Source organism: Opisthocomus hoazin, chromosome 28 (assembly GCF_030867145.1).
Source record: "Opisthocomus hoazin isolate bOpiHoa1 chromosome 28, bOpiHoa1.hap1, whole genome shotgun sequence".
Taxonomy (NCBI): Eukaryota; Metazoa; Chordata; class Aves; order Opisthocomiformes; family Opisthocomidae; genus Opisthocomus; species Opisthocomus hoazin.
The window spans coordinates 9,017,907-9,043,534 of NC_134441.1; the positions used below are offsets into that span (position 1 = coordinate 9,017,907).

The 25,628-nt window shown below is 55.6% G+C and overlaps 2 protein-coding genes across 5 annotated transcripts in view; both read left to right on the top strand.

Annotated features, from left to right (window-relative positions):
* Positions 1–11,156, top strand: part of LOC104333239 (disintegrin and metalloproteinase domain-containing protein 9) — a 35,587-nt gene extending 24,431 nt beyond the window's left edge. For both annotated transcript variants that reach the window (XM_075444657.1, XM_075444656.1), the window contains exons 11-22: positions 316–449; positions 664–835; positions 957–1,049; positions 1,286–1,481; positions 2,006–2,111; positions 2,836–3,019; positions 3,689–3,769; positions 5,031–5,136; positions 6,777–6,909; positions 7,396–7,498; positions 8,121–8,248; positions 9,030–11,156. In XM_075444657.1, coding sequence (XP_075300772.1) covers positions 316–449; positions 664–835; positions 957–1,049; positions 1,286–1,481; positions 2,006–2,111; positions 2,836–3,019; positions 3,689–3,769; positions 5,031–5,136; positions 6,777–6,909; positions 7,396–7,498; positions 8,121–8,248; positions 9,030–9,144 — 1,551 coding nt within the window. In that variant the 3' untranslated portion in view covers positions 9,145–11,156. The remainder of the gene's footprint in view (positions 1–315; positions 450–663; positions 836–956; positions 1,050–1,285; positions 1,482–2,005; positions 2,112–2,835; positions 3,020–3,688; positions 3,770–5,030; positions 5,137–6,776; positions 6,910–7,395; positions 7,499–8,120; positions 8,249–9,029) is intronic.
* Positions 11,157–16,589: 5,433 nt separating this feature from the next.
* Positions 16,590–25,153, top strand: LOC104333237 (indoleamine 2,3-dioxygenase 2). Of its 3 annotated transcripts, none has more exons than XM_075444665.1 (10): positions 16,590–16,898; positions 18,482–18,577; positions 18,982–19,101; positions 19,275–19,393; positions 19,814–19,828; positions 20,272–20,371; positions 20,736–20,853; positions 21,313–21,364; positions 23,203–23,351; positions 24,079–25,153. In XM_075444665.1, exons 1-10 carry the CDS (start codon positions 16,590–16,592, stop codon positions 24,447–24,449), a joined length of 1,449 nt encoding a protein of 482 aa, XP_075300780.1. In that variant the 3' UTR covers positions 24,450–25,153. The 3 variants fall into 3 exon arrangements, with proteins under 3 accessions (XP_075300780.1, XP_009937014.2, XP_075300781.1); XM_009938712.2 differs by having other exon boundaries at positions 18,486–18,577; XM_075444666.1 differs by lacking the exon at positions 24,079–25,153 and adding an exon at positions 23,900–24,071.
* The last annotated feature ends 475 nt before the right edge of the window (positions 25,154–25,628 follow it).

The following is a 25,628-nucleotide window of genomic DNA, read 5'->3' on the forward strand; positions in this document are numbered from 1 at the left end:
GCAATCTTGTTTTCTTGGAGTAGTGACAGAAGTACTGGAATTAGAGCTTGCATATTTAAGGAGATTTGGGCTAGTGTGGAGACCTCTAGTTTTTATTAACGTTGCAGCTGCACTGGAAAGTAGAGGTTACTAGGTAGTGTCCCAGATAGGTTTAGCTAAGGGCTCCCATTACTAAGCAAGTGATGTGCACTTGGTTGGAAGGCAGGCATAGCTGGTCTGAGAATGTTGTTAACGTAGAAGTGTCTTTTTGGCACATAAGTGAACGCTGAACTTCTCTCTATAAGCTGTCTGCTAATTTTCTTCTGTTTTGTGCAGTTTGGAAGAATCAGTATACAGATGTTTGCATCGATTATGGCTCACGAGCTGGGACATAACCTGGGGATGAACCATGATGACGAGCGTGTCTGTCACTGCGGCGCGAGCAGTTGCATTATGAGCTCTGGAGCATCGTAAGTACCTGGCAAAAGGGAAAGTATTTTCCAAGGGTCAAAACTCCTCCCCTGTGCGCTTAGTTTTCACAGGTTGCTTTCATCTTTAAAGTAGTCTTGCAAAGAGTCGTGTCACACTTGCAGCGCATGGGGAAAGCAAATATTACTCTTGTTCTACAAACTGAGGGAAAGCTTGTGAGTTGACTTAAAGAAAAGCTCGTTTTCTCTGTTGCAGGGGATCGAGGAACTTCAGCAGCTGCAGTGCAGAAGACTTTGAGAAGCTAACTCTGAACAAAGGTGGGAGCTGCCTGCTCAACGTGCCCAGGCCTGATGAAACCTATAGCGTCCCGTACTGTGGGAACAGGCTGGTGGATGCCGGGGAGGAGTGTGACTGCGGCTCGCCGAAGGTCAGCAGCTTGTGCGTTTGAGAAATGCTGGCGGGGTAGCCCTGCATGCTGCTCGCTGGAGAGGGGACTGCACAAGGCGGAGGGGGTGATTTCTTGGTGTTCACAGCACTTCTGTTTCCAGGAATGTGAAAGCGATCCTTGCTGTGAACCAGGTACTTGCAGGCTCCGATCTGGTGCTGAATGTGCTTATGGCGACTGCTGTAAAAACTGCCGGGTAAGAGACTCAAACATGATACTTGTAAGTGTTCTGTAGTGTTTGAGAAGAGGAGAGCGTTAGCCTAGCCAGTGCACCTGTGAGAGGGAATTGTCATGCGTGTGTACAGCACCCACCAAGGGCTTCAGATCAGTGCCCTATTTTGGGGGGCATATTGCATTTTTTGGGTGCAGTGTTCGTCTCTGCTGTAAGGATTCTATTTTCTGATGCAGTTTCCTCCTCTTCTCTCTCTTTAGCTCCTTCCTAAAGGAACTGAGTGTCGGGCGAGTAGCAACGAGTGTGACCTTCCAGAGTACTGCAATGGCACATCCCAGTTCTGCCAGCCAGACTTCACCGTTCAGAACGGTCACCCGTGCCACAACGAGGAAGCCTACTGTTACAATGGCATTTGCCAGTACTACGATGCCCAGTGTCAGGACATCTTTGGCTCAAGTAAGGAAGAGCATGGTGTTAGTGATTTCTCTAGGAGACATAGCTAAAAGAATGAGCTAAGCTTGCTTATATATATTTACGTGTTTTCCTGTAACACAGACCAGCTGACTTTGGCAAAGGTTTTGAAATAGTGGTGTTCATGGCTTAGCCTTCACGCATTCTTCCTTTGCTACATTTAACACTGTGCTGGTGATTCAAGCAGTAATTTTCTTGCACTGGTCATTCCTATTACAGTGGGGCTTCTGGTGTATAGGGCTGTAAAGAGGCCATGAAGAAATATCAAATGCTATAAATGACTCAGTGTTAAGTGACTCTTCTATTCTCTCGCTTTTTAAACACGGAACCTGGTAGTGCTGACATTTTCACCTCTCTTGCTGTGATTGTTCTGAAGCTATTCGTGCTGCATGGGAAATACTAGGTGTAGCAGGAGAATTGCTCTGGGTACAGGAGACCTGATGATGCGAGATGTCCCCGTCCCTATTTAACTTGGTTCCTCTGTCTGGGGGATGGGCTGTTGTTTGCAGAAGCCAAAGCAGCTCCCAACATTTGTTTTACTGAAGTGAACTCCAAGGGTGACAGATTTGGCAACTGTGGTTTCCATGGCCATGACTACAAGAAATGTTCCAGCGGGTGAGTTGAGCCCCGTGCGTCACAAAGTTCCCAAATATGTCATTGAGAGTCCTGATTTGGGTGCTGTGGTATTAGTTTGGGGTGTTCTAGCAGGTGCGCCGGGGGGGAGACAGGTTATCTCATAACCTGAAACCACAGTGAGATAGCTTAGAAAAGATGTGTTTTATCCTAATTTCTGGAGCTGTTACTAGCACTTGGAGCCCCCACATTTAGGCAGTTGTAAGTTTTGCTGACTTTTGGTTTGGATTGTCTGGCTTAAGCTCTTGCACGTATTAGTTGAAAGGAGTGTGAATGTTCGGGTAATCCTTCCGTAGCTGGGCTTGAAGCTGTCGGGCTGGTGCTGCAGTTTCCCACGTGTGCCGTGTCCTGTGGCCTTGGAGGATCTGTGCATCACACATTGAGACATGGGGCTATGTCAAGGAGAGCATGTTCCACGTCTCCCATCATTGATTGCTCTTAACCTAAGGTGTTCACCTGCAGATAAATGAGTAGCAAATCGTCATGTTTTCGTTAAAGATCCCAGCGGCTTACAGAAAGAAGGGAGCAATCCATACTCTTGCAGCACTGAAATCAGGCTCTGCTCAATTTTGTTTGGCGAGTTGTCTCAATTTTATTTTCAAGTAGTGTCTTCCAGTAGAAAGAAAAGATCATATCAAATGTGTGATAGTCTTTTTATCAGAATAAATTCAAGTGTCACTACAGTATTCATATGTTGATGTTGTAGTAATGCCATGTGTGGGAAGCTGCAATGTGAAAACGTGAAAACTATGCCTGTTTTTGGAATTAAGCCTGCTATTATCCTTACTCCCATTGGAGGCACCATGTGCTGGGGTGTAGATTTCCAGCTAGGCTCTGATGTCCCAGACCCAGGAATGGTGAATGAAGGCACCAAGTGTGATACTGGAAAGGTAATTAACAATTAAAAAGTGATTTCTTTAAGTAATAATTAGCAGGCTTCATGTGAATAAAATTTTCAGCTGCATTGTTTCGTGAACATTTATGACCGTTAATTGTTTTGATGCCTGTAGTTAATGCAAAACTGAGTAAGTCCACTGGTTCCCCGTACTGCCTAGTACTGCAGTGCATGTGCATAAAAAATGTAATCAGCCTTTCATTTATAGATGAAGCAAAAGAAATTAAGCTTGTAGAGAGCCAGAATCTTTGCTCTGTCTATGAGCAGGGAGAGCTAGGCGCACACAAATGCCTTTAAAACAATTTTCAATTAAAATCCAACTAAACTAAAAAGCCTAGAAGCTTAGCCTGAGCAAAGGAATGTGCATTCCACGTATCCTTGCTGTGCACCATTTCATTGTGATTCCTTACTTTCAGACTATAGACAAAAGACTTCCAGTGACAGTTTAGACCCCATACTGAGAACCCTTTTGTAGAACAGACGTGTTTCTGTGGAGTTAGGGCTTGTCATGCATGAGCATGAGCCTTGCTTTGTGGTCGGTGAGCCCGGGGTGGCTGCGGAGCCGTGTGGTGGAGCCGGCAGCCGGGGCACGCGGCGGGGGAAGAAGGGGTAGGTCGGTGAAATGCCCGCTTGCTTCATTGGTGTGCGTCTCTTAATTCCCCAGATCTGCAGGCACTTCCAGTGCGTGAGTGCCTCTGTTCTGAACTACGACTGTGACGTGGAGAGGCAGTGCCACGGGCACGGGGTGAGTAGAGCAGCAGCCTCTGCTCGCAAGGAGTGCGAAGTCTGTAAGTTTTGCTGTAACGGGCAGTATTTCTGCGTGAGGTCCTCTGCCAGCTTTGTTACCAGAACGCTAGATTCTTAGAGCCAATGACCGTGCAAATATATAAACAGACTCTTTTTATGAAAGGTCCCGGTTTGAGCCAGGTATGCTGTAATTCTGCTGGATCGGTAGTGTTTATATGCTCGTACTTTTTCCACTTAGGAAGTCTTTTACCCTTCTATGTTTAAAGCTATAACTAATGTGGAATAAAGTAAGCATCATGCTAGATGCAGTAATTAAAAATATTCTGTGGGGTTCTAGAGGATAGTTTTTGCTATAAAAAGCTGCTTTTTGATACTGCTAATGAGAAAAGAGCCTTTAACAGCAAAAAATGGGCGAAAGTTATGTAAGTTATCTCCAGCACCTGAAGAGGCCTACAAGAAAGCTGCGGGAGGGACTTTTTACAAGGGCCTGTATTGACAGGACAAGGGGTCGTGGCTGAAAGAAGGAAGAGATTAGACATAAGAAAGAAGTTCTTTGCTATGAGGGTGGTGAGGCCCTGGCCCAGGCTGCCCAGAGGAGCTGTGGCTGCCCCCTCCCTGGCAGTGCTCAAGGCCAGGCTGGACGGGGCTGGGAGCACCCTGGGCTGGTGGAAGCTGTCCCTGCCCATGGCAGGGGGGTGGAACGAGATGGTCTATAAGGTCCCTTCCAACCCAAACCATTCTGTGATTCTATGATTGAGCAAGTTTTAAAATGGTGGATAGTAACTTATTTTTTCTGTTTAATTAACTGTAAAACTCTATAAAATGTCTCTGGACAAGACAGCCTATAATAGTGTCAAAAAAATCTTTGACAAAACCTCTTAAGAAGGTATTTTTTGCAAGGCAATAAGAATTCCCAATTCCGGTATTACTAATGTAATTTGAAACTCTGCATCTCTCTCTCTCTCAAAAAAAAAAAAAAGCATAAGTAAAAGCTGTGCTCTTTAAGCCGTTGGGATAGCGAGTATTTTGGAAGCTCATCCTGAGCAATGCTGTGCTTGTTGAGTCATGTGAAATCTTGAGATGCGTGGCCAAGGACTATTTAGAATTGATGTGGGACTTGCTGGTTAAAGTTCTCCAGGCTGAGTGTTACGGAAGGGACAGATTAGACAGTCATGTCTACTGCATGCAGCTTTTAAATATATGGAAACTTAAGTTACTAAATCAGCCTTAATTGTGACGTTTGTGCTGTTTAAATACAGGTGTGCAATAATAACAGGAACTGTCACTGTGAAGCAGGCTGGGCCCCTCCTTACTGTGACACCAAGGGCTACGGAGGAAGCCTGGACAGCGGACCTCCTTACAACGGCAAGTCGTCGTAAGGCGTCTGCAGCGCCGTGGGCCTGTCCTGGAGCAGCTCTCTGCTGGGGGCTGGGGTGCTGGGCCTTGGCTCTTCACCAGGTTTTGTTTGCAAACAGTTCTGGTTAAGGCTTTGGGATCAAGGCGTTGTGATTCTCTCTTTTGAGATGCTGGCGATCTGTAAAGAAACTGGACTGCTGTAAGTGCTTTCAGGAGATGTCTGCCACCTTGGACCAAGATCCTCTTGGACTTCTCTGTATCCAAGCTGGGAAATGAAGCTCTTTCCAGTCTTAGATCCAAACAACATGAAATTTGGCTGAGGATGTGGGTTCCAACCCACGGATGTGAACGTGCCTCTCCAGAGGTCACACTGCTTCTAGCAGTGGTGGCAGAGATGAGTAGCTGCCCTGTTTTGGTAGGTGCAGGTGGCTGCATGTGCACCTGCAGCACAGGCAGGACTGACGTCTGGCCGAGGTGGGCTAGGGCAGCGCACGTTGAGAAGCCATGGCTTTATTAATATTTGTTACTGGAGTGCAGATAGCATGCTTTGTTTGGTAGTGAATACAAATGTAGTCCCTGCCCCAGACAACGTACAGTATAGAAGAGAGGTACGGGATAAAGAAACAGGGAGGTTTGTGACACTGTATTGTTGGCAGACTTTCAGTTCGCTTTTTTTTTGTGGAGGGAAAAAGTGGGTTGGGGAGGGAATTTGGTGGGTTTTTTCATTCAGTTTTTCCCCTAGTAAAGGTACTAGGTCAGTGTTTCAGGTGGCAAGAGGATGTGTCTGTGTACTTGGCAGATATATGTATGTATGTTTGAACATGAAGAGTGGGGAAGCGGTGCCTGGGGCAGGGGAGCACAGTTCAGGCACGTGAGAAAGCAAACTGGAAGAGGCTGTGTAGCTTGCTTTCCTCACTGACAGTTTGAAGACGAAATAGGAAGCCAAATCGAAGCTATAAATTGGAGAAAATTTGTGCAGTGCCCCTATGGAGTATATACAGAGGGGATTGATGTAGTTCCTTCTATGAGCCGCCAGAATGATCTTGAAGACTTTTTCGTAAGATCGTGTGTGTTTGGGGGGAAGCTAGACACTATGTTGATGCAATAACAGACTGGAGAATCGTGTCGGAGCATGGACAGATCCCTCAAATCATCAGGCAAAAAAAGAGAAAGGCTTTTTTTGTACAGCCTGTCGTGGAGAAACTTGCATGTAAAAATGTGGAGATTGTTGAGAACCCGAGTCCTTTGCCTACAGCAAACAATGGTAGGAGAAGGGGAAGATTTAGGATCAGACTGAAGGGCAGAAGCTCTGTTTTCCTCGTTCTGTTGAACTCATAAGATCTGCACAGTAATGCAGAGGAAGAAAAATTAGGTATTGATCTAGTACTTCAATATGCTGTTATAGCCCAGGGTATCATGGCATGCACCGTTCTTTCATCTCTGACCAGGCAATCCCTGTGAAAAGATAATCAGAAAATAATGTATGTGGGCATGTGTCTTGCTGTCTTACTAGATTTTTTTTTTCTTCTATGAAAAATGGAAAATAGTTGTGGAACCAATCTTACCAAACATTCACTGCTACAATGAGTCAAGTGGTGGTAACGCCATGTAATACTATTTCCTTCTCCGTTCTTTTGTCCCCATCAAAGACACCTCACTGAGGGATGGGCTGCTGGTATTTTTCTTCCTGGTCCTCCCACTCCTTATAGCTGCTGCTCTGGCATTTGCAAAAAGGGACAGGCTGAAGCGATGCTCTAGAAGATTAATGTCACGCTGCCATTCGTAAGTATAGTCTCCTTTTTACCTCTCCTCTGCCCTTTTGAAGTAGTCCATAAACATTTGTTTACACGAGCCAATGCCAAAGTACGGAGGTGTGTTCCAGTTCCAAGATGTCAGGCAAAGGCCCCTGCATCAAATGACACATGTAGGTTGCCCCGGGCAATGACAGAAAAGATGAATTTATCTTAAACTGAGGGAGCAGAGAACTTTCTTTTTACCATTATGTTAGTTGTTGTGCATTGATGATGGGTTTTGTATTTTGGGGTCCCATCTTTGGTATAAAGTGGCAAAATGAAGCTGTCATAGCCCTACACAGAAAAAGGGTTATGCTGTTTATTAGATAAGTGGCAAATAGTATCTTCCTGACACTTGATATGTCCTAAGGTAGCATAAATCCACCTAACGGGTTCGAAGTGCTTGGATTCGTAGCCTGCACAGTCATTCTGTCAGGGTTATATGCTCACTCAGTCCGTATCAATTGGTTTTCAGGTCACTTCAGTCACCACCTCCTAGGACAGAAGCCGAACTGAGAGACTGCCACCACAGGGGCTTTTCACACGGCATGCCTTATGCCCCAAGAGGTGTTCCCATGGTAGGAATGCTCCACTTTTCATTACTGCATTTGCAGTGTCTGTTACTCTGAAGTAACAGATAAAGGCAGTTTATATGATTTTTGCCCTAATAAAAGCTTCAGAGTTACTTTATTTTTTCATTTCTGAAACCTAGGTTTTCTCTTTACTAGGAGGCAAAGAGAATAATTAATTCCTAAGGGGGATAGGAGGGAACTCCTCAGTTCCCACTGTTTAAGCTTTTTTATGGGCTGTGCTTGGCTTGGGAAGCAGTCTAGCTGCTTCGCCTACCCCCTTTCTCTTACGCTGGAACCCCCTGCCCACCCCAGGAGGGGAGCAATCCTTGCCAGCTCCCTAGCCCCCCTACTCTGCAGAGCAGTTATCTGTCTGAAGGCAATAAGGCCAAAGCACACTTGCAGAACAAATCAAACGCTTGTTGTGATCAGCTTTTCTGTTTTTTCCCCAAGTACAGTACTGTCCAGACTGCCATTGCTTCTTTCTGCTGAGTTTCTCAGAAGGAAAGAGCAACTCTGGCGTTTCCAAGTTTGTTTGCAAGTGGTCTTAAACGTCACTCAGCTAATGAAAGAAGTATTTCAGTTCCCTAAGTGCAAATTTGTGAATGTTCTCGTTCTGTTTTCTTCGTAGGATATGGAACCAAATACCTTTCCTGTTCCATCTTACCCAGTTAACCAGCATCCTCAGCAGGCTTACCACCAGTCTTACTACCCATCTCCGCCATACCAGGCACCACAACCGCAGAAGCTGCCGACAAGGTTAGTTGAGTTACTGCAAATGACTATTGACAGTTGCACTGATGTACATAGATTGTCATTGCCTGCATCTCTGTCGGCATTAGGGCGTTTCATCACATACTGTGCGGAAGCGGGACTGACCTTGCACTGAAAGAAGTCTCTTCTTCATTTCACACTGGGGAACTGAAGTGCTGTTACCTGTAGCGCTCATTTTACACGCTGTCATGGCTACATTTTGATTAACAGGTTTCAGAATGCTTTTCTGGGGACAGATTAGTCCTGCATACAGGTGAATAAAATGCCTCTCAAAATAGCAGTTTAAAAAAAATTACTCAAAAATTGCCATTTCGCTGATTCATGAATGTTACTGCCAAGTACAGGATCATTCCTCATTGGCTTTGAACAGAAAGTTTTCCTTTATCTTTCATTTTACTTTTTAATTGTATTTCTAAGATGTAATGCCTATGCCATAAAACATCCAGAAAGTGCAAGGGATTGAGAGGGAGTGCTTTAGAATCGTTTGTGTTGGTGAGAAACGCCTGGGGTGGTCTTTAAACTATTTTGGGAAAAACGGTGTGTTAACAGACTGGGGTTCGCTGAGGATTTCGAGCAGCAGAAAGCAGCGTCTGGCCATGGCGTGTGCGAAATGGGTCTTGGTCAGGGGAGCTGGGAGTGGGGAAGCAGCACGGCTGGCCGGGGGGTCCCTGCGGTGGCCGCAGCACCGGTGCCAGGCGAGGGGGAGCGGGAGGTGCGTGTCGGACGCAGGCACCGGGCTGACGGCAGCTTCTCTGTCCTCCCGCAGGCCGCCGCCGCCGCAGCAGAAGTGTGTACCTCAGGGACCTCCGCCGCCGCAGCAGAAGTGTTTACCTCAGGGACAGTATTTTCCTTCTCGACCGGCACCTTTGCCTCCCAAATAGCTTTTGGCTTCTTTGGGGCCTTCACGTGAGCTTGACCTGTTCACTGAGACAAAGCTGAAATTGCAGTTACCCTTCTTGCTTGCGTGGCCCGTGGTAATCCCGGAAAGCCCTCCTTCTGCAGCCTGGGGTAAGGCAAATGAGATAGCGAAATGAGGAATGTAAAACTTCAAACTAAATATCTCTACCAAAGCTACAGGGACTGAAAACATCGAACCCGTTCTTAGATCTGTCCGAGCATTGTGGCTTTGTGAACTGCAGCAGGGCAGTGGAGCAGCCTGTGGTCGAATAATCTCTGAAGTACAGCACTTGGGAGTTGCTTTTGGTTTCCCCGTTTCTGTGGTGAGCCCTCATAATGAAATTGTCGGATTGGTTGTCGTCTTTAACGAAGAATTGAAGTAACCCATACTGTTTTCAAAACAAGGAAATCTGGCCAATCAATTTAAGATTCTTTTGCATGGACTGGAAAATGTTACCCATTCACACACTAATGGCACAAGAGAAGTAAGGTTATCAGTGTGCTTTTTCAGAGGAAGAGAAATACATTGTAAACATGTTTATGCATGTATATATGTGTATTGATGTGTAATAATGCACTTAAATTCTTACTTTCATGCTGACTGACACTAAGCTGTGCTATATGAGCACTAAGTTTGATGGTTTCAAATTAGTAATTGTGAGTTGCTAAATGAGAATCCTGTACTAATTTCCACTAATACCATGAATGGGTAATGAAAATAAAGGTACGAAAAGACATGGCCATATTTTGGTTTTAAAAACTGGGGGTGCTCTTAGGTTTTGATTTGTATCTGAAGACTGAGTAGCAGTCCCTGCAGAACACTGAGAAGCAAGCAAGGGTGGTCTGCCTAGACCGCCGGAGCTTCTCTGAGCACTTTAAACAGGAACCTGTTGGCTAATGCAACCTTTTCACCCCGTCCTCAAACCTTTTTGGTGTCAGTCAGGATGCTTACAGGCTACCATGCGCTAGACTGGGCTGCTCTCCGTTTCTACACCACTGACTAGACTAGATTTTAAAAGTCTTTCTGAAGAGGAGTGTTTTGCACTTGGTGTGCTGGCCGAGGAGATCTGTTAATCGTGATGCTGTTGTGCCGTGGGTGGAAGCTGGATCCTGCTGGGCACCAGTGGATATCTGTTGCACAAACTTGCTAAAAGTGAAGCAAGTACTGAAAGGAGTGCTTGGCTTTCTCACTTTGTGCTAGCCACTGAGTACAAACTCTGTAAAACCCCCAATAATATTGCCAAAAAAATATATTTTCCTCTGTAAATACATATATATGAATATATATAGTGTTTGCATTTGCAGTAATAAAATACTTGAACTCCTGTGGTTTCCCATAAACTTAGACTAAGATTTATAACACTATTAAAATGTGTAAAACGTCACCTAGAATATCAGCAGACGTATTGGTGGGGGTTTTCTGTTTGTTCCAAGTTACTCACTTCCTAATGTTTGTTGTCTTCTGCTCCGTTTGGGCTGTCCGTGAGGATGAGCTGTGCAGCCGACTGAGGCCGATGCCCGCGCCACCGCCGCTCCGGGCAGCTCGCGGCCGGGGGGGACGAGAGGAGGGAATCGGGGGAGGGGTGTAATTAACTGTGTTTGAAGCTGTATGTGTGAACTAAAACTATGCTGAAAACGGTGCCTTTTAATAGATACGGAGTTTTTATACTTCCAGCACGCGCATTGGCAATATTTGCAGGGGGTGGTGCAGGGCCGTGAGCATTGGTTTTTAGACGCGATCCTGGGCAAAGGAAATGGCTCGAACCGTGCGGGTGTCGAACGGTGGAAATGACTGCTGGCTCTTTCTCAAAGCGCACGCTGGTCCCTGTCCCCGAGCAGGTCTGGAGGCGGCGGCGGTGCCCGTGCCCGACGCGCCATCAGACCTTCGCCGCAGAACCGTCCCCGCGCGTCGCTCCGGTGCTGTCGGGTCCCGCGAAAGGGCTGCTCCGGCCCCTTTGTAAGAGCAAACGAGCAATAAAGAGCCGGTTTTGTACAAGGCGCTGGCGTCCGCCTCTGCTTTCCCGGGGGGCTGGCGGGGCCCAATGGGCGTGGTGGGGCCGTTACTGGGGGCAGGGTGGCCGTTACTGGGAGTAGGGTGGCCGTTACCGGCTGCGGAGATGGCGCTGGGCCGGGCGCTGCTGCCGTTGCTGCTGCTGCGTGAGTCTGGGCCGGGACCCCCTCACCCCCGCGCCCCTGCCCTGGGGCTGCCCCGCAGCACCGGCTCGGGCCGGGCTCAGCACCATGCGGGTCTCTCTCCCTCCCAGGCTGGCAGGCCCTGTCCCAGCTCACGGTCCCGGTGCGGCTGCCCGCCGGCGCGACAGCAGAGCCGGTACCTGGCGCCGGGGGTCTGCGGGCAGGGGGAGAGGTGTGGGCAGCAGGGCCCCGGCTGCGCGAGGAACTGCCGAGCTCCCGGCCCTGCAGCGCTTGTGTCTGGAGCTGCTGTTCCTGACTCTCCCTCTTTCTGCTCTCGGCTGCCCCAGGACACCGTGTCCTACGTCCTCAGCATCGCGGGGAGGCCACACACCCTCCGCCTGCGCCAGCAGTGAGTTGGGCCTGGCCGGCCCTGGCCGACGGTGGCGCGGGGACGGTGCTGGGCTGGGAGCCGGTGCTGGGCTGCGGGGCCATCCTCGGCTGCGGGTGGTGGCTGGCGCGGCTCCTTGGGCTCTGCCCAGCCTCCGCGGATGCTGGGATCAGCGCGTCCCAGAGCCGTGGCGTGTGCTGCGTGCCGAAGGGTGGCCGGGGGCTGGAGGAGGCTTTGGGGGACGCTGGTGCCTGTGAGTCCTGAGGGCAGCGGGTGCGGCATCTGCCGGGGCAGCGGGGCTGGCTGCGGCACCTCGAATAAGCTCGAGAAACGGGGTAAGAGATACCATTTCTTTGAAGCGCGTCACTGTACACCTTTCTTTTGCAGTGTCTTTTTATCAGATGATTTCACCGTTTACCTGTCTAATGAGATGGGATCCTCGCGCTCTGGTTCGCCCCGTGTCAAGGTAACCTCGGGCTGCGTTGGGGTTCCTGTCGGTGTGCGTCGCAGCGAGCCACTGCTGTCCCGTCCGGGCTGGGGAGCTGCCTTCCGGCCACGGAAGGGCTCCTTCCCCACTGTCGTGATGCAGGCAGGCTGCCACTACCGGGGCTACGTCGAGGGCTTCCCCGGCTCGGCAGTGACCCTCAGCACCTGCACGGGCCTCAGGTACCCCACGGGCCCCTCCCCGCGCCGCCGTGCCCGTCGGTGCCCGGCAGCCTGGCCCGCGGGCGGCTGGGGCTGGGGCAGCCTCCGCGGCGGCAGATGGCGGTGGCCGATGGCCGGTGCTGTCCCCGCGGCAGGGGCCTGCTGCAGTTTGAGAACGTCAGCTACAGGATCGAGCCCCTGGGCTATGCTCCTGCCTTCGAGCACGTTGTGTACCGAGTGAGCGGCGAGGAGGCGGCGGGGTCCCTCTTGGCTGATGGCCCCCCCGAGAGCGGGCCAGGCGCGCCGGCAGCGGAGGAGATGGCGGACGCGGCGCAGGGAGACCAAGTGAGCGGTGCCTGTTCTCGCGGCGGTGCCGATGTCCCCGTCACGCGAGGAGGGCGCGATCCCGCGGGAAGCTTTGTCCGGCATCGTCCGGACGGACAGAGATGGGGGAAGGGGGACGTTGAGGAGTGCCAGTGCTTGCGATGGGGCGTCGCGTGGCTCGTTACTCACCTCGTGCCTAATGAGAGGCGTCACCAGCGAACGGCTACAAGATTTAATGATGGATTTGTGAAAGCGGGGGTGTTTCTTCCTCCCGTGTGCAGGCGGTTGGCAGTGCTGTGCTGGCTGCTTCGGCCACGGGCCCGTGTGAGTGTCCCAAGGCCCCAGTGTTGGTCGCAGCCCAGAGGCGATGTTGTCAGCAGGAGGCTGCAGCCTTCTCCTAGGTGTTAATACACAGCTTTTGCTTTCTGCCCTGAAAACAGCATCAGCAGATGACGATGCCTTGCAGAGGGTTTAGTGACTCGAGAAGTCAGCATTTCTTACACCTCATGACTGAATTAGTGAAATGAATTTTTAACAGTGAAGATTTTTTTTTCTAGTCAGTGTCCAGCTACCAGCGAGAGATGGGGAGAGATGGGGAGCAGTGTTCCTCAGCAGGGCTGTCACAGTGAGGAACGTGTTGGCGGGCAGGTGTGCAACAGCAACAAGAACTGCCACTGCGCCCCGGGCTGGAGCCCCCCGCGGTGCGAGGCGCGGGGCTCCGCCGTGGGCGGCAGCATCGACAGCGCGCTGGGCCCCGGTGAGTGCCGCCGCCGCGGCTGCTGCCCCGCGGCCGTACCAGCGGCAGCTCCCACGGCCCCGCCGGCGGCCGCGCTGGGCTCGCAGCGGAGCGGACGGCCCGTGGCGTCGCCTGGCTCATGCCCGGAGCTGGGCTTTTGGTTCTCTCCCTAGATCACAATGCCAAAGGCTCTGCCCTGGCCGTGCTGAAGAACTGGCAGCTGCTGAGCTTCGGCATCCTCCTCCTCACCCTGGTCTGTGGCACCATCGTGACGATGAAGTGGAGACGGCTGAGAAGGTTCTGCGCAAGGAGGGGATCGCGGGCGGATGGGTAAGTTGGTGTTGGTTACCGAATGCAAATCCCACGCCCTGCGTGCGGGAGATGGGCAGGGAGCGTGGAATTGCTCCAGGAGCTGGCGAGGGGGGTTTACAGCCTGGGCAGGGCAGGGAAAGTGGCACTTGGGAAACAGTAACTGTTTGCTGGTAAACTGGGAACTGTTTGTTGGTAAACTGGGAACTGTTTGTTGGTCTTCAGGGGAAGAAACTAACAAACAGGCGTCTAAAATACACAAACGTAGGAGAAGCAAAACCAAGGGTGGATTTCCTGGCAGCAAGAGCATTGTCTGTGTGCAAGAGCCAGAGGAATTCGGTTTTCCATTTGCTAATTCCCGGGGAAAGCAAACTGTAAAAGGGGAGAAGTAGGAGTGGGAGAAGCTGCGGGCCCCGCAAGGCTGGAGAGCGGCGGCTGGCGCTGCCCGCGCGGGAGGAGAGCGCGGGGGCAGCGGGGCTGAGGCAGCACTCCTCGGCGGTGGAGCTGCGCGGGGACCCGGAGGGGAGCGACGGCCGGGACACGGAGCCAGAGCCGGACCTGGAGCCGGACACGGAGCCATAAACGGATACAGACATGGAGCCAGGGCTGCGCCGCGGGCACTAATAAAGGCGTTGGGTGCAGCCATGTGTCCGCGCCGTGTGCGGGGCCGGCGGGGCCGTTACCGGTGCTGCGGGCAGTGCTGGGGCTGCTGGCCACACTGGGCTGGCGGCCGGGCAGGGCGGCGACGTGTGCTGTGCCGCAGGTAGGTTGGGGAGCCCAGCCCCACTCCCGCTCCCACCGGACCCTAATGCCCCTCTCCCCGCGGGCAGCGCGCCCGGACCTGCATCACCCCCATCGAGGGGACCCCCCCCACCATGCGCCGGTGGCAGCAGTAAGTGGGGGGCGGCGGGCAGCACAGCCCCTCGGCAGACCCCAGGGCTGTGCGGGGAGGGCCACTGCCTCGTGCGGTGACCACCGCGTGTGGCCGCGGTGCCAACGGCAAGGGTGGCATCGCCGTTCTGTGCATAGTTTGTGCCAGAGGCTGTCTGGTTCTACACCGATGGCCGAGGGGGGCTGGCAGAGGCCGAGCTGGCAGAGGTGGAGGTAACACGCAGCCCTGCGTGCCGTGCCGGCACCTCTGGGGACAGAGCCGCTGTGGCAGTGCTCCGGGGGAGACGTGCGGTCACGTCCCCTCTGCAGCAGTGCTCTGCAAGGCCCCGTTCTCCCCCCAGACCTGCACCCCACAGAGATGCCCGTCTTGCTGTCCGTGCCCCCCCAGCCTTCCCTTCCCACGCACCCACGGCACCTCCAGCGCTGGCTCTCGGCACGGGCAGCTTTCTGCGCAGGCAGCACTCACGGTGCCGGTTTTCCCCCAGGAAACCCCTGTTTTGGCAGGTCCCGCTCAGAGCGTCCCGCGAAGCCCCCTCGGATGGGGGCACCCACCAGGCTGCTCCAGTGACCCCCAGCCCTGGGACCCTGCCCTGCCAGGCGCCGGCTGGGGCGGCTCTCGGCGACGCCATTGCTGCCGACGCACAGGAAGAGCGCGGGGCGGATGCTCGGTCCTCGCCGTGGCCGCAGGCTCCTTCCCACTGGCGTGGGGCCGGCGGGAGGGTGGGCTGGGGCGGCAGAGGAAGCCGGGCTCATCAGAGCCGGCGCCATGCCAGGAAATCCCCCCGTGCCGATGGCCCCCTCCCCGCTCCGGTTGCAGCCCCGGACAGGCGGACGGTGGCACTCGCCCTTGGGTGGGCTCGGGGTGCCCTGCCCAGCTCCAGCACACCCCAGGAAACGATGCCCCTCCAGCCTTTCCACGAGAGAGACCCGCACGGTTGTGCCCCCACCCTGGGGCCTCTTGGTCTCCGAGGTGCGGAGAGCAATCGGCGCCAGCACCGCGTCGCTGCGGCCCTGCGCTTCCCCGTGCCGCGATGGCGGCGGCAGCTGTCGCAGGGAGGGGACCGGGCTGCCGGGGGCACGAAGGCAGCACCGCGCTGAAACGCAGGGCAGCAGCAGCCTCTGCCACGAGGTCCCGTTCAGCCCCGTCTCTTCTCCAGCCAGACGGCAGCACGAGCCTCGCCAGCACTGACCACCCGCAGGCAGGGAGTTCTGCTCCTGTGCACCGCTATGCAGTCAGCAGCCCGCGGACCCTCATCGTGAAGAGGACTAATTGCCCTCTGCGCATCACTGTCCGCTCTGCCTCCCTGGGAGTGGGTGCCTGCAGCGGCGGGCAGAGCACGGCGGGGGCTCCGGTGCCGGCCTGCCACCAGCACCCCGTTCACTACTGCCAGTTAGAGCCATCGCTGGGGTCTCGCACTTTGTTTGGCACTGGGGATTTAACAGCAACGTCAGCTCACGTTCAGCGATTAGGCAGTTCCCTGGAAATGCAGATAAACCCTGAAGAGACACAAAAGGCGGATGACGGAGTTTCACTCCCTGCCATGCAGCTCTCACTTCTGCGGCAGCTGCTCTGGATGTGGCTCCCGCTGATTTATTTCAGCTGTGCTGGGCAGATTGTTAGCGCACACGTCAGCAGCCGCTCACGTGAGCCCGGCGCTGGGGATACCGTTCGTGCCTCGTGTATCGCTGCTGCGTGTATCCCCTGGCCCTCCCAGGGCCACCAGCACCCGTCTGCCCTGCTGGGGTCGTGCCGCGGTGCGGGGTCCATGCCGCGTTCACAGCATGCCCGGGCTCTGCAGCCTCCAGCGAGGTGTGGACGGACGGTCCCGGGCTCTTGCAGGGTTCCTGCAGGCTGAGCGCAGCGCACAGGACGTGTTTGGTGTTGCTGGGATGCTGGGGAACCCCAGCTGCGGAGACGGCATCCCCGCGCTGCCGCCAGCCTAAAGCACCCTGGGCCGCCTCGTGGCAGCCTCCCATGGGAGCCGCGAGCACCCTGGGGATCGATGTTTGCTCTGGGACAATGCCTTATCCGCAACCTTTACCCGTGTTTGCTCGGACCCTCTGGCCACTGGCGGCCGGGCCCCGCCTCCCCCCGGGCCAAGGTACGCGGCTGCGGCCGGGCGGACGGTGCTGGCTCAGCACATACCGGGAGCGGGCACCGGCGCGTCCCGCCAAGCCAGAGCGCGTCCGGACCCTGCGGCCAGCGCCCAGTGATGGAGGCTGGCGACGGCACAGAGGAGACCCCGCTGCCTCTGGCACTGACCAGGTTCCAGCTCTCCGAGGAGTATGGCTTCCTTCTTCCCCATCCTCTGGTAGGAGACGGCTGTGCCACCGCATCTGCGTGCCACAAGAGACAGAGAGCAGAAAAATAGAGGGGTTGGTGAGCGGCTTTCTGGCTGGGTTGCAATGTAACGCTACTCTCTAGCAGTTTATAACATTCAAGACCAGGTTGGACAGGGCTCTGAGCACCCTGATCTAGTTAGCAGTGTCCCTGCTCGCTGCTGGGGGGTTGGACTAGATGACCTCTGGAGGTCCCTTCCAACCCAAAACTTTCTGTGATTCTATAAAAGGCAGTGAGGAAGGCACGTGTTGTGTTGACTCAGACAGTTTCATAGGACAAACCCCTCACTTTAAACATGATTAAGCTAGCTGCAGCGAGTGGCACAGGGGAGAGGAGAAGGAGCTTTGCGATTCACACTTTGGCCTTGGCTTTACAGGGTTTCAGGGAGCAGGAGGCGAGCGGCCAGGCTGCAGGTCTCCGTGCCGAAAAGCAATGCCATTTATGCCTGGGCTCACTTCACAGTGGGAGCGCTCAGGGACAGGCAGATACTTGTTGTCGCCCATTAATTCGTGATCGTGCAGGCTGGTATTACAAGAGGGCAACCAGACACAAACCATTAGCTGGGATGTGCAAGGCTGGATGGACGCTGGGGGCCCGGGCAGGGGGGGTGTCCGCTCCCTCCCCTCCCCGCAGGCGCGAGCGCAGCCCCGCCAGATTCCCAGGAAAAGCCCTGCAAACGCAGCGCAGCGGGACGGCGAAGGGAGCCCAGGCCCCCGGCCGGGCAATGTCCGGCACAGCCGTCCCGGGGCTGCCCAGCCCCAGCAGCAAGTCACGGACCCCCGTGCATCCCCCGGCTGCCACTGGTCCCCCGATCCCCTTTGCTCCCCAGACCCTACGGCTCTTCTGCATTGCAGCCGGAGCCGGGTCCGGAGCAGCAGAGTTTGGACAATGTCTTTCAGCCGGCCTCGACTCCGAAGAGTTTACCCAGGGCTGGGCTTATCTCTGAGCCCTCTGCTCCCATCCCAGCACCCTCCCCACCCCAGGACGGACAGGCTCCGTCTGCCTTTCAGTGACTTGCTGAGGTCCCCAGAGCTGCCCCAGTGCAGGACCGCTGTGGCCATCCCGCAGCACCCAACCCGTGGGCGTGCAGGGGATGTGCCCACCCCACTGCCCCCCAAACCCAGCACTCCCCCGACCCACTGCCTCGAAGCCCTGTGACTTCTTCCCAGTCTTGGTGCTGGCAGTGCCACGGCTGCTGCGAGCTGTCCCCCCCTCAGCTGCCACCCGCCGGCGCTGGGATGCTCCGGGTCCCCTTTCCCACAACCTCTGGCTATTTCGTAGAGGATGGCAGCGGCAGCGTGTCCCCGCCGCCCACCACAGCCTGAAGCCTCCTCTTTCGGGGAGGGGGCTGCGCTCTGCCCCGCGCCTGTCCCTGCTTCTCGCATGGCTCCATGGCCAGCTCTGCTGAGCCCGGGTTTGACCCCTGGGCACCTCTCCCCCTGTCTCGGTCCTGAGCCGCTCGGGAACTGGGGGCAGAGCAGGCACAGCCTTGCTGCGCCGTGTGCTGCTGGTCTCGGGCATCAACAGCCCTCCCTCCCACCTCTCTCTACCAAGACAGAGCTGCCGGCGCCCTATGCTCCCTGGATGGAGATTGCCCACGACCTCCCTCAGCTCATCGCGAGCCATCGGCTCCGCTCTCGAGTTCACCAGGTACCTGTCTTCTCTCGCCTGGTCTGGGCGCTCTCCAACCTTGCTCTGACACAGCAGCATCTGGTGGACGCCCCAAAAAGCAAACCAACAGCAGAGCCGCGTCCTCAGCAAGGACTCGGACCCCTCCAGCACAGGGGATCAGCTGCTCTCGCGTCCATCCCTGCGCAAGGGAGAGGGACACCTTTTTGAGTAAAATCCTGCAGTTTGCTGCCAATGCTCACAAACCAGCAACAGCAAATCAGTAGCAAATCCCACAGGGGCGGGGGGGATGGAGGCTGGCAGGGTGACAGCGAAGGCAGGGTGAGGCACTGGCAGGGTCTTCCCGGGCTGGTGGGGAATCCCCCACCGCGGGGGCTCTCGGCATCGCCTGTGGTGCCCCTTGCTCCCAAGGGTCTCCCTGGCAGATGCCGCAGCTGAGCGCCCGGCACCTCCGAGGGCACGAGGAGCTGCACTTGGCCCACCTGGTGCTCAGCTTCGTCACGATGGGCTACCTCTGGCAGGAGGGCGAGGAGGGCACCGTGAAGGTAAGAGCAATGCAGAGGAGATTCACCCGCTCCTTGGGATCCAGGGGCTGATGTTGGTCCCTGGGACCCATCCCGCGGGAGCAAAGCCCCCTTCCTGAGGCCACAGCAGGAGCATGGCCAGCACCTTCACCAGCCTGACAGTGTCCCAGTCTTCTGTGCTTTGTGCCCTTCAGGTCCTGCCCCGAAATCTCGCCGTCCCCTTCTGGGAGGTCTCGCAGGCCCTTGGCCTCCCACCTATCCTCAGCCATGCGGACTTCGTGTTGGCCAACTGGAGGAGGAAGAACACCAGTGGGTAAATGGGCAAATGCTGGCAGACGGAGCGCGGCTCCTTCCGTGGTCGGGGCGCAGTGACGAGCACCAGCAGGTCCTGTCCAGCACAACGGGGACAAATTGTTCCCAAATCACTTTTGTTCTGCCAAAAACATTGAAAAACCATCACTGGGGTCCTGTCTCACGGAGACGGTCTGGGGAAGGGTCTTTCCGGGCAGGAGGGAGCAGCAGCATTCTCTGGGGCTGCTGGGCTGTAGCCATGGGTGCCTGGGGTGGGGGACCGGGGGTCTCTGGGATCATCTTCTTGGGGGACGGGGCTTTCCACGGGCCAGCAGCTCGTTTGTCTTCCATGGACCACAGTCCCTTGCTGAACCATTTATACCATCTCTCCTTTTCTCTCCTTTTCTTGTGCATTTGTTGGCAATACCCGAAATGCCTTCAGGCCTCTGGAAATGGAGTAAGTATTTAAGATGCGTATTTGTTTTCTAACAGTACTAGTTCTGTTTGAATTGGCTCAGCACTCCGACACTGCGGGGCTCTGCTTAGGTTGAGCCTATCTCTTGATATACGAGCACAACAAACCCAGCTCAGTCTTTGGCACGCAGCTGCCCCTGCGGTAACAGCAGAGTGCCACGGCCGTGGCTGAGCCGTGGGCTGCTCTAGTCACGGGCCAGACTTTTAGCCCAGCGAGTGCGTGGGGAGGGGTGCAGATGCCTCTAAACCAGAGCAGCCCCCATCTCCTTTTGCTCTGTGCCAGCTCGTCTCTGCCCAGGGTGCAGGTAAGAGGCTGTGCAGCCGGGAGGGTTTTGCCCCAAGGGCTCACCATGTCCTTGGGTGTGCGGGGAAAGCCCGAGCAAGCACTCTCCGAGCCCCCACACACTCGGCTGGTCACTCCTGCAGGAACCTGGACACCATCATCTCGCTGCCCGGGGGAGAGAGCCTGCGAGGCTTCATCCTCGTCACCCTCCTGGTTGAGAAGGCAGCTGTGCCTGGGATTAAGGTAGGGTACCGCTGCGTGAGCCTGCGTGAGGGGTGCGTGTGCCTTCCCTCCTGCTGTGCCCCGTAGCTCTTTGCTCTCCCAGAAAGCGCCCGCAGGCGTGCAGCAACCAGGTGCACCCATCCCCTGCACACCTGCTGGTGGGCTGGCACGGGTGGCAGCGGGTGTCTGGAGCCACAGTGCACAGGCATCCCAGCCCCCTCAACACTGTGCTCCGTCTCTCCTCTCCTCTCCTCTCCTCTCCTCTCCTCTGCTCTCCTCTCCTCTCCTCTCCTCTGCTCTCCTCTCCTCTCCTCTCCTCTCCTCTCCTCTCCTCTCCTCTCCTCTCCTCTCCTCTCCTCTCCTCTCCTCTCCTCTCCTCTCGCAGGCAATCGTTCAGGCCATCCGTGCCGTCTTGCAGCTGGACGAGGAGGCCCTGCACAACGCCCTGCAGGAGCTGGCAGAGGCCATCGGGGACATGAGCAAGGCTTTGAAACGGATGCACGGTAACGGCAGCCGGAGGGCAGCTCGCGTCCTCACACCGCTGTGCACGCTTCAGCTCGTCGGATGCACTAGCGTAAACGTGCTCGCGCTTGGCCCATGGAGCATCTCGGAGGGACAGAGCAGGAGGAGGCAGGAGCAGCGTGGCGGGAGCTCGGTGCTCCCAGGATGACACGTGGGGTCTGAGCACCCAAACAGGCTCGGGGTAAAAGCGTGGGGTGATATGAGGATGAGCAGCTCTGTGCACTGATGCTGTGCCACGCACGGCGGTGCCCCAAGGAGCCCGGCTGGAGGAAGCCCACCATGATGAGCGGGCACCAGCATCATGCAAAGCACCGGCTCCTTCTCTGAGCACGGATTCGGGTCGCTTCGGCTGCGGCACGAGGAGCACTGCTACATGGGAAATGCTGGTGCAGAGGGAACTAACTGCCCGCAGTAACATCTATGATCTGATTTCCTCCTAGACTACGTGGATCCAGCAGTATTTTATGGTGTGATCCGGATCTTCCTCTCTGGGTAAGTACAGTGACTTTCCCTCCAAAGCCACCATGTTGGCGGCTCCCGGGGCCGGGGGGAGCAGGGGATGCGCAGGGAAGGGGCAGCTCAGACGGGGCACGGGGTCCCCCAGGGTGGGGAAGGGACCGGCACTGTGCCTGGCAGCGGTGGCCCCGAGGGCAACGTGGTCCTGCCCCCCTCAAGCGAGGGAGATCCCAGGCGCTTGATCCGCCCGTGCAGAGCTGGAACCATGGGGCAAGGACCACGGCAGAGGGCTGGAGTCTGCCCCCAACCCGCTTCTCTCCACCCCAGACTTCAGCTTAGCCCCTGGCATGGTCTCGGCGCCGCAAGAGCCATAACTGTGCAGAAATGAATCATTCCTGCTCTTGGCCCGAACAGTTTTGACAGGAGCAGATGGATTTCTCTTTACTTCACACGCTGTACATGCAAAGCTACAAAGCAGTGGGGTCTCTTCCCCTGAGTGTTAAGCAAACATCTATAACAAGGCTCTTGCTGTTGCTGTATTACAGTTCCACTGATTAAAAAAAACAGTCACCCCCAAATACTGAAAAAAGTCCGTTGGGCAAGGCAGAAACACGGCCCAGAGAGCTCAGCACCGCGGGTTTGCCATCCCTCATCTTCCCTGCGGCGCTGCGAGCATCCCCAGCTGCTCCGCTCCCAGCCTTCTCAGGGGGGGTTCTATTTTTGTTTCTCTTCAGCATATCTCAGCATTTCTAAGTCAAAAGGCCACATGCATCCTGATTAGGTTTCTCCCATTTTTTATCCAAGCTGACCTTGTCTTGATGGTCATCAGCCTGGAAAAACATGCCTTTTAAATTCCCTCTGCTTTTAAGAACTTCCCACTAGTAAAGGTTACTATAAATACATCCCTGGGAGAGCTAAAAATACTGCGGTATTTGATAATGAATCTATTTTCTCTGCATTTTGTGCAAAATCTGCTCCAGCAGTCAAACAGCCTTAGCAGCCAGCACCGAAAGCCTCATGAAATGGTGCATTCTTCAGAAGGTCAAGAGATGTTTTTGTGCCAGGCACATTATCACTCTGAAATTATAACTCCTCTTCCCATTTGTGAGCGAGCGTTTATCCATTTTTGCACAACAGGCGCACAAAGCCGGATGACAGGGGCTGTGAGTTAACGGTGTGCAGGGGGAGGCACCGACGCTGCCCGGTTCCCGGGCTCGCCGAGCACGAGCAGCTTTATGAGAGGGAGGAAATCACATTACAGGCTTGTTCTCTGCTGAAATAAATAAAGGCAGGCTGTCATGCGTGGTCTTTAAAGATATCACCCCAAGAGTAATGAGAACAGAGGAGAACCTGAAGCACAAACTTCAAGAGCTCAGAAGAGCATCTGGGCCACTCTGTCCACTGCAGAGGCAGCCCAGCTCCAGCTAAGGGCCACCGGGATCGCGGGGAACTGGGAACTGGCAGGTTAGATGCCCGTACTTTGCTTTGCCCAGACAGGGGACCCCTCCCCTCTCGCACACCCGGTGCAGCTCTGCACATGCAGGAGCCAGGACCCGAGCTGGAGATGGAGCAGCAGCCACGGCGCTTGCCAGCGCCAGCAATCCCATAGAACGATCCCTAGCTCCTGGGCGAAGGATAGTTCAGGATTTGTCCCTACACCCATGACCTTGTTGTGCCCCTCGACACAGCGTTTGATTTCTGAGTTTACCTCGCGTTTGAGGACAGCTGGCAAGGCTGAGCGAGGAGGAGGAGATCCATGGGCTGGGTCAGGAAGGTTTTGCTCAATCTTGCCAGGCCAGGGTCCCTTCTCGCAGCCCCCCAGTTATTGGCCGCCCCACGGGGCTCCCTGCCTGACTGCCCTGTCCTCCCCACAGCTGGAAAGACAACCCGGCCATGCCGGAGGGGCTGATATACGAAGGAGTGTCTGACGAGCCCATGGCGTACTCCGGAGGGAGCGCGGCACAGAGCACCGTCCTTCACGCTTTTGACGAGCTCCTGGGGATTCGGCACAGCCAGGAGAGCAGTAAGTCACACGCTTCTCCTTTTCCCTAAGCAAATAAGGGGCAGGGGAAGAACCGAGCCAGAGCGATTCCCTCGGCTGTGCCCAGATCTGCCGGTCGGCGGGACGCACCCATCTTGCCCTTGCAAAACCCTCGCAGAGCCCGGCTGGCACGAGGCTCTGCCCAGCTCGTTAGGGAGGAAGTCTATAAACGAGGCTCTGGCAGGCACTTCCTCGCTGCTATAAATTCCCAGATGGACAGACTGCTTTTTGTGTGTCAACTTGTTACTGAGGTTATATATGGGTACAAAGATGAGGGAGCAGAGCGTGACAGCATCCTGCCAGTAATTTAGCTCATCCAGTCACACAGCTTCACATTAGTCTGGCCCACAACAGAATATATTTATCAGAAATTAGCAAAACCACTCTAATAGCAAAAAAAACCCCCACGAACCCCAAACAACCCAAAACCAACAGGTTGAGAGCAAGGGCTAAAACCTGCCTTTTCGGGTGAAGCTCAAACCTAATGGAGCACTGATCTAATATGGGTTTTCTTCCTCAATTAATTGGAGGGACCGAGACAGGACGGAGGAGAGCAGGAGGCTGCGCAGGGTGTTGGGTACCACCCAGCACAGTGGTCCCCAGGGACCACACCAGCACCGGTGCTCCAGTCCGGCCGCTCCCTGATGGCATCAGGGTGCTTTAACCCACTGGCCCCCAGCTTATTTCGTCCTTTGCTGGTGTCTCGCAGCTGCCTTCCTGCGCAGGATGAGGGACTACATGCCCCCGCCCCACAGAGCCTTCGTGGAGGAGATCCGCCGTGCCCCCTCCCTGAAGCAGCACGTGCTCTCCTCCGGAGACGCGCGGCTCCGCGCAGCTTTCAACGAGTGCGTCTCCGCGCTGGCAGACTTCAGGTCCTGCCACATCACCATCGTCACCAAGTACATCACCACCGCAGCAGCCAAAGCCAAGGCCAGGGGCGCAGGGCTGGGCGACAGGGCTGGCCCCTCCGTGGGGAAGCCCCCGTCCACGCTGGAGGCCAAAGGGACCGGCGGGTCCCACATCTTCAGCTTCCTGAAGAGCGTCAGGGACACCACCAGGGAAGGGCTGATCCGCGCCTGACTTGCCTGAGGGTTTGCAGTGCTGAGAGCGGGTGCAGGAGACCCAACGGCGCGGGGGTGTCTGCAGCGCACGAGCCAAAATCCCACCCCAGCACTCTTCACCCAAAACCTCCTCCCAGCAGCCCCTTCCCACTCGTGCACGTCTGGGACACAAGGACCGTGCTGGCTTGCTCCAGGCCGTCGAGGGAGAAGAGCACTGTTGCTGCTATACCCTCGAAAGGCATGCAGTGAGCACAGCATCCTTCCACGGCAGCAGGATGAGTGCAGCATCCTTCCACGGCACTGGGATGGGCACAGCATCCTTCCACGGCACTGGGACAGGCACAGCGTCCTTCCACGGCACCGGGATGGGCACAGCATCCTTCCACGGCACTGGGACAGGCACAGCATCCTTCCACGGCACCAGGATGGGCACAGCATCCTTCCACGGCACCGGGACGAGCCGTGGGATCCCAGCCCCGCTCGCTGCATGCCCCCAGGCTCGATCCCCGCGACCCCCCGAGGGGGGGACTGCACGGACGAACAAAGCAGCAGTTCTCAGACCCAGCCGGGCCCCGCGTCCGTCGCGAAGCCGGGTGCCTGCCGGCCCATCGCGACATGCCGGCGCTGCTCCATCGCGAGGTGGCGGCAGAAACCCGCGTTTGGCTCCCCGGCAACAGCGGGACAGGCGGGGGCCGGTCGGGATTTGGGGGGCTGCGGTGAGGGCTGGGGGCTGCGGGGGGCTGCGGGTCGTAGGTCGGGGCTTCCCGCTGGGTCCCGCTGCCTTTGGCACCCAGACCAACCAGCAGCAGTCCAGCCTGGAAGTCGGACCCGGTTGCCCAGCATTTCACCGGGACTGCGTTCTGTACAAGTCCTGTCTGCTGAAATGCCTGCTCCCGGTCTGAACAGCAGGCAGAGATCTCACACAGCTGCGTCTGCAGCGGGACCACAACCACTCACAGGGGAATTCTGCTGACGAACACCACTCTCCAGTCATGGGAAGGATGCTGAGGTCACTCAAACCCACCGGAGAGGGGAAAGCGGAGGAGAGAAGTGAGCAGAGCGTGTCGGGAAAGCCGGGCGTGTCAACGAGGCCGGTGTTCGCTTGGAGATGCTGCATTAGGACATAAGGTTTTACTCTCCATTGCCAACTTCATTGCAGTTCCTGATGACACAGGGGCAAGCCTGCAGTGTCTGGGTA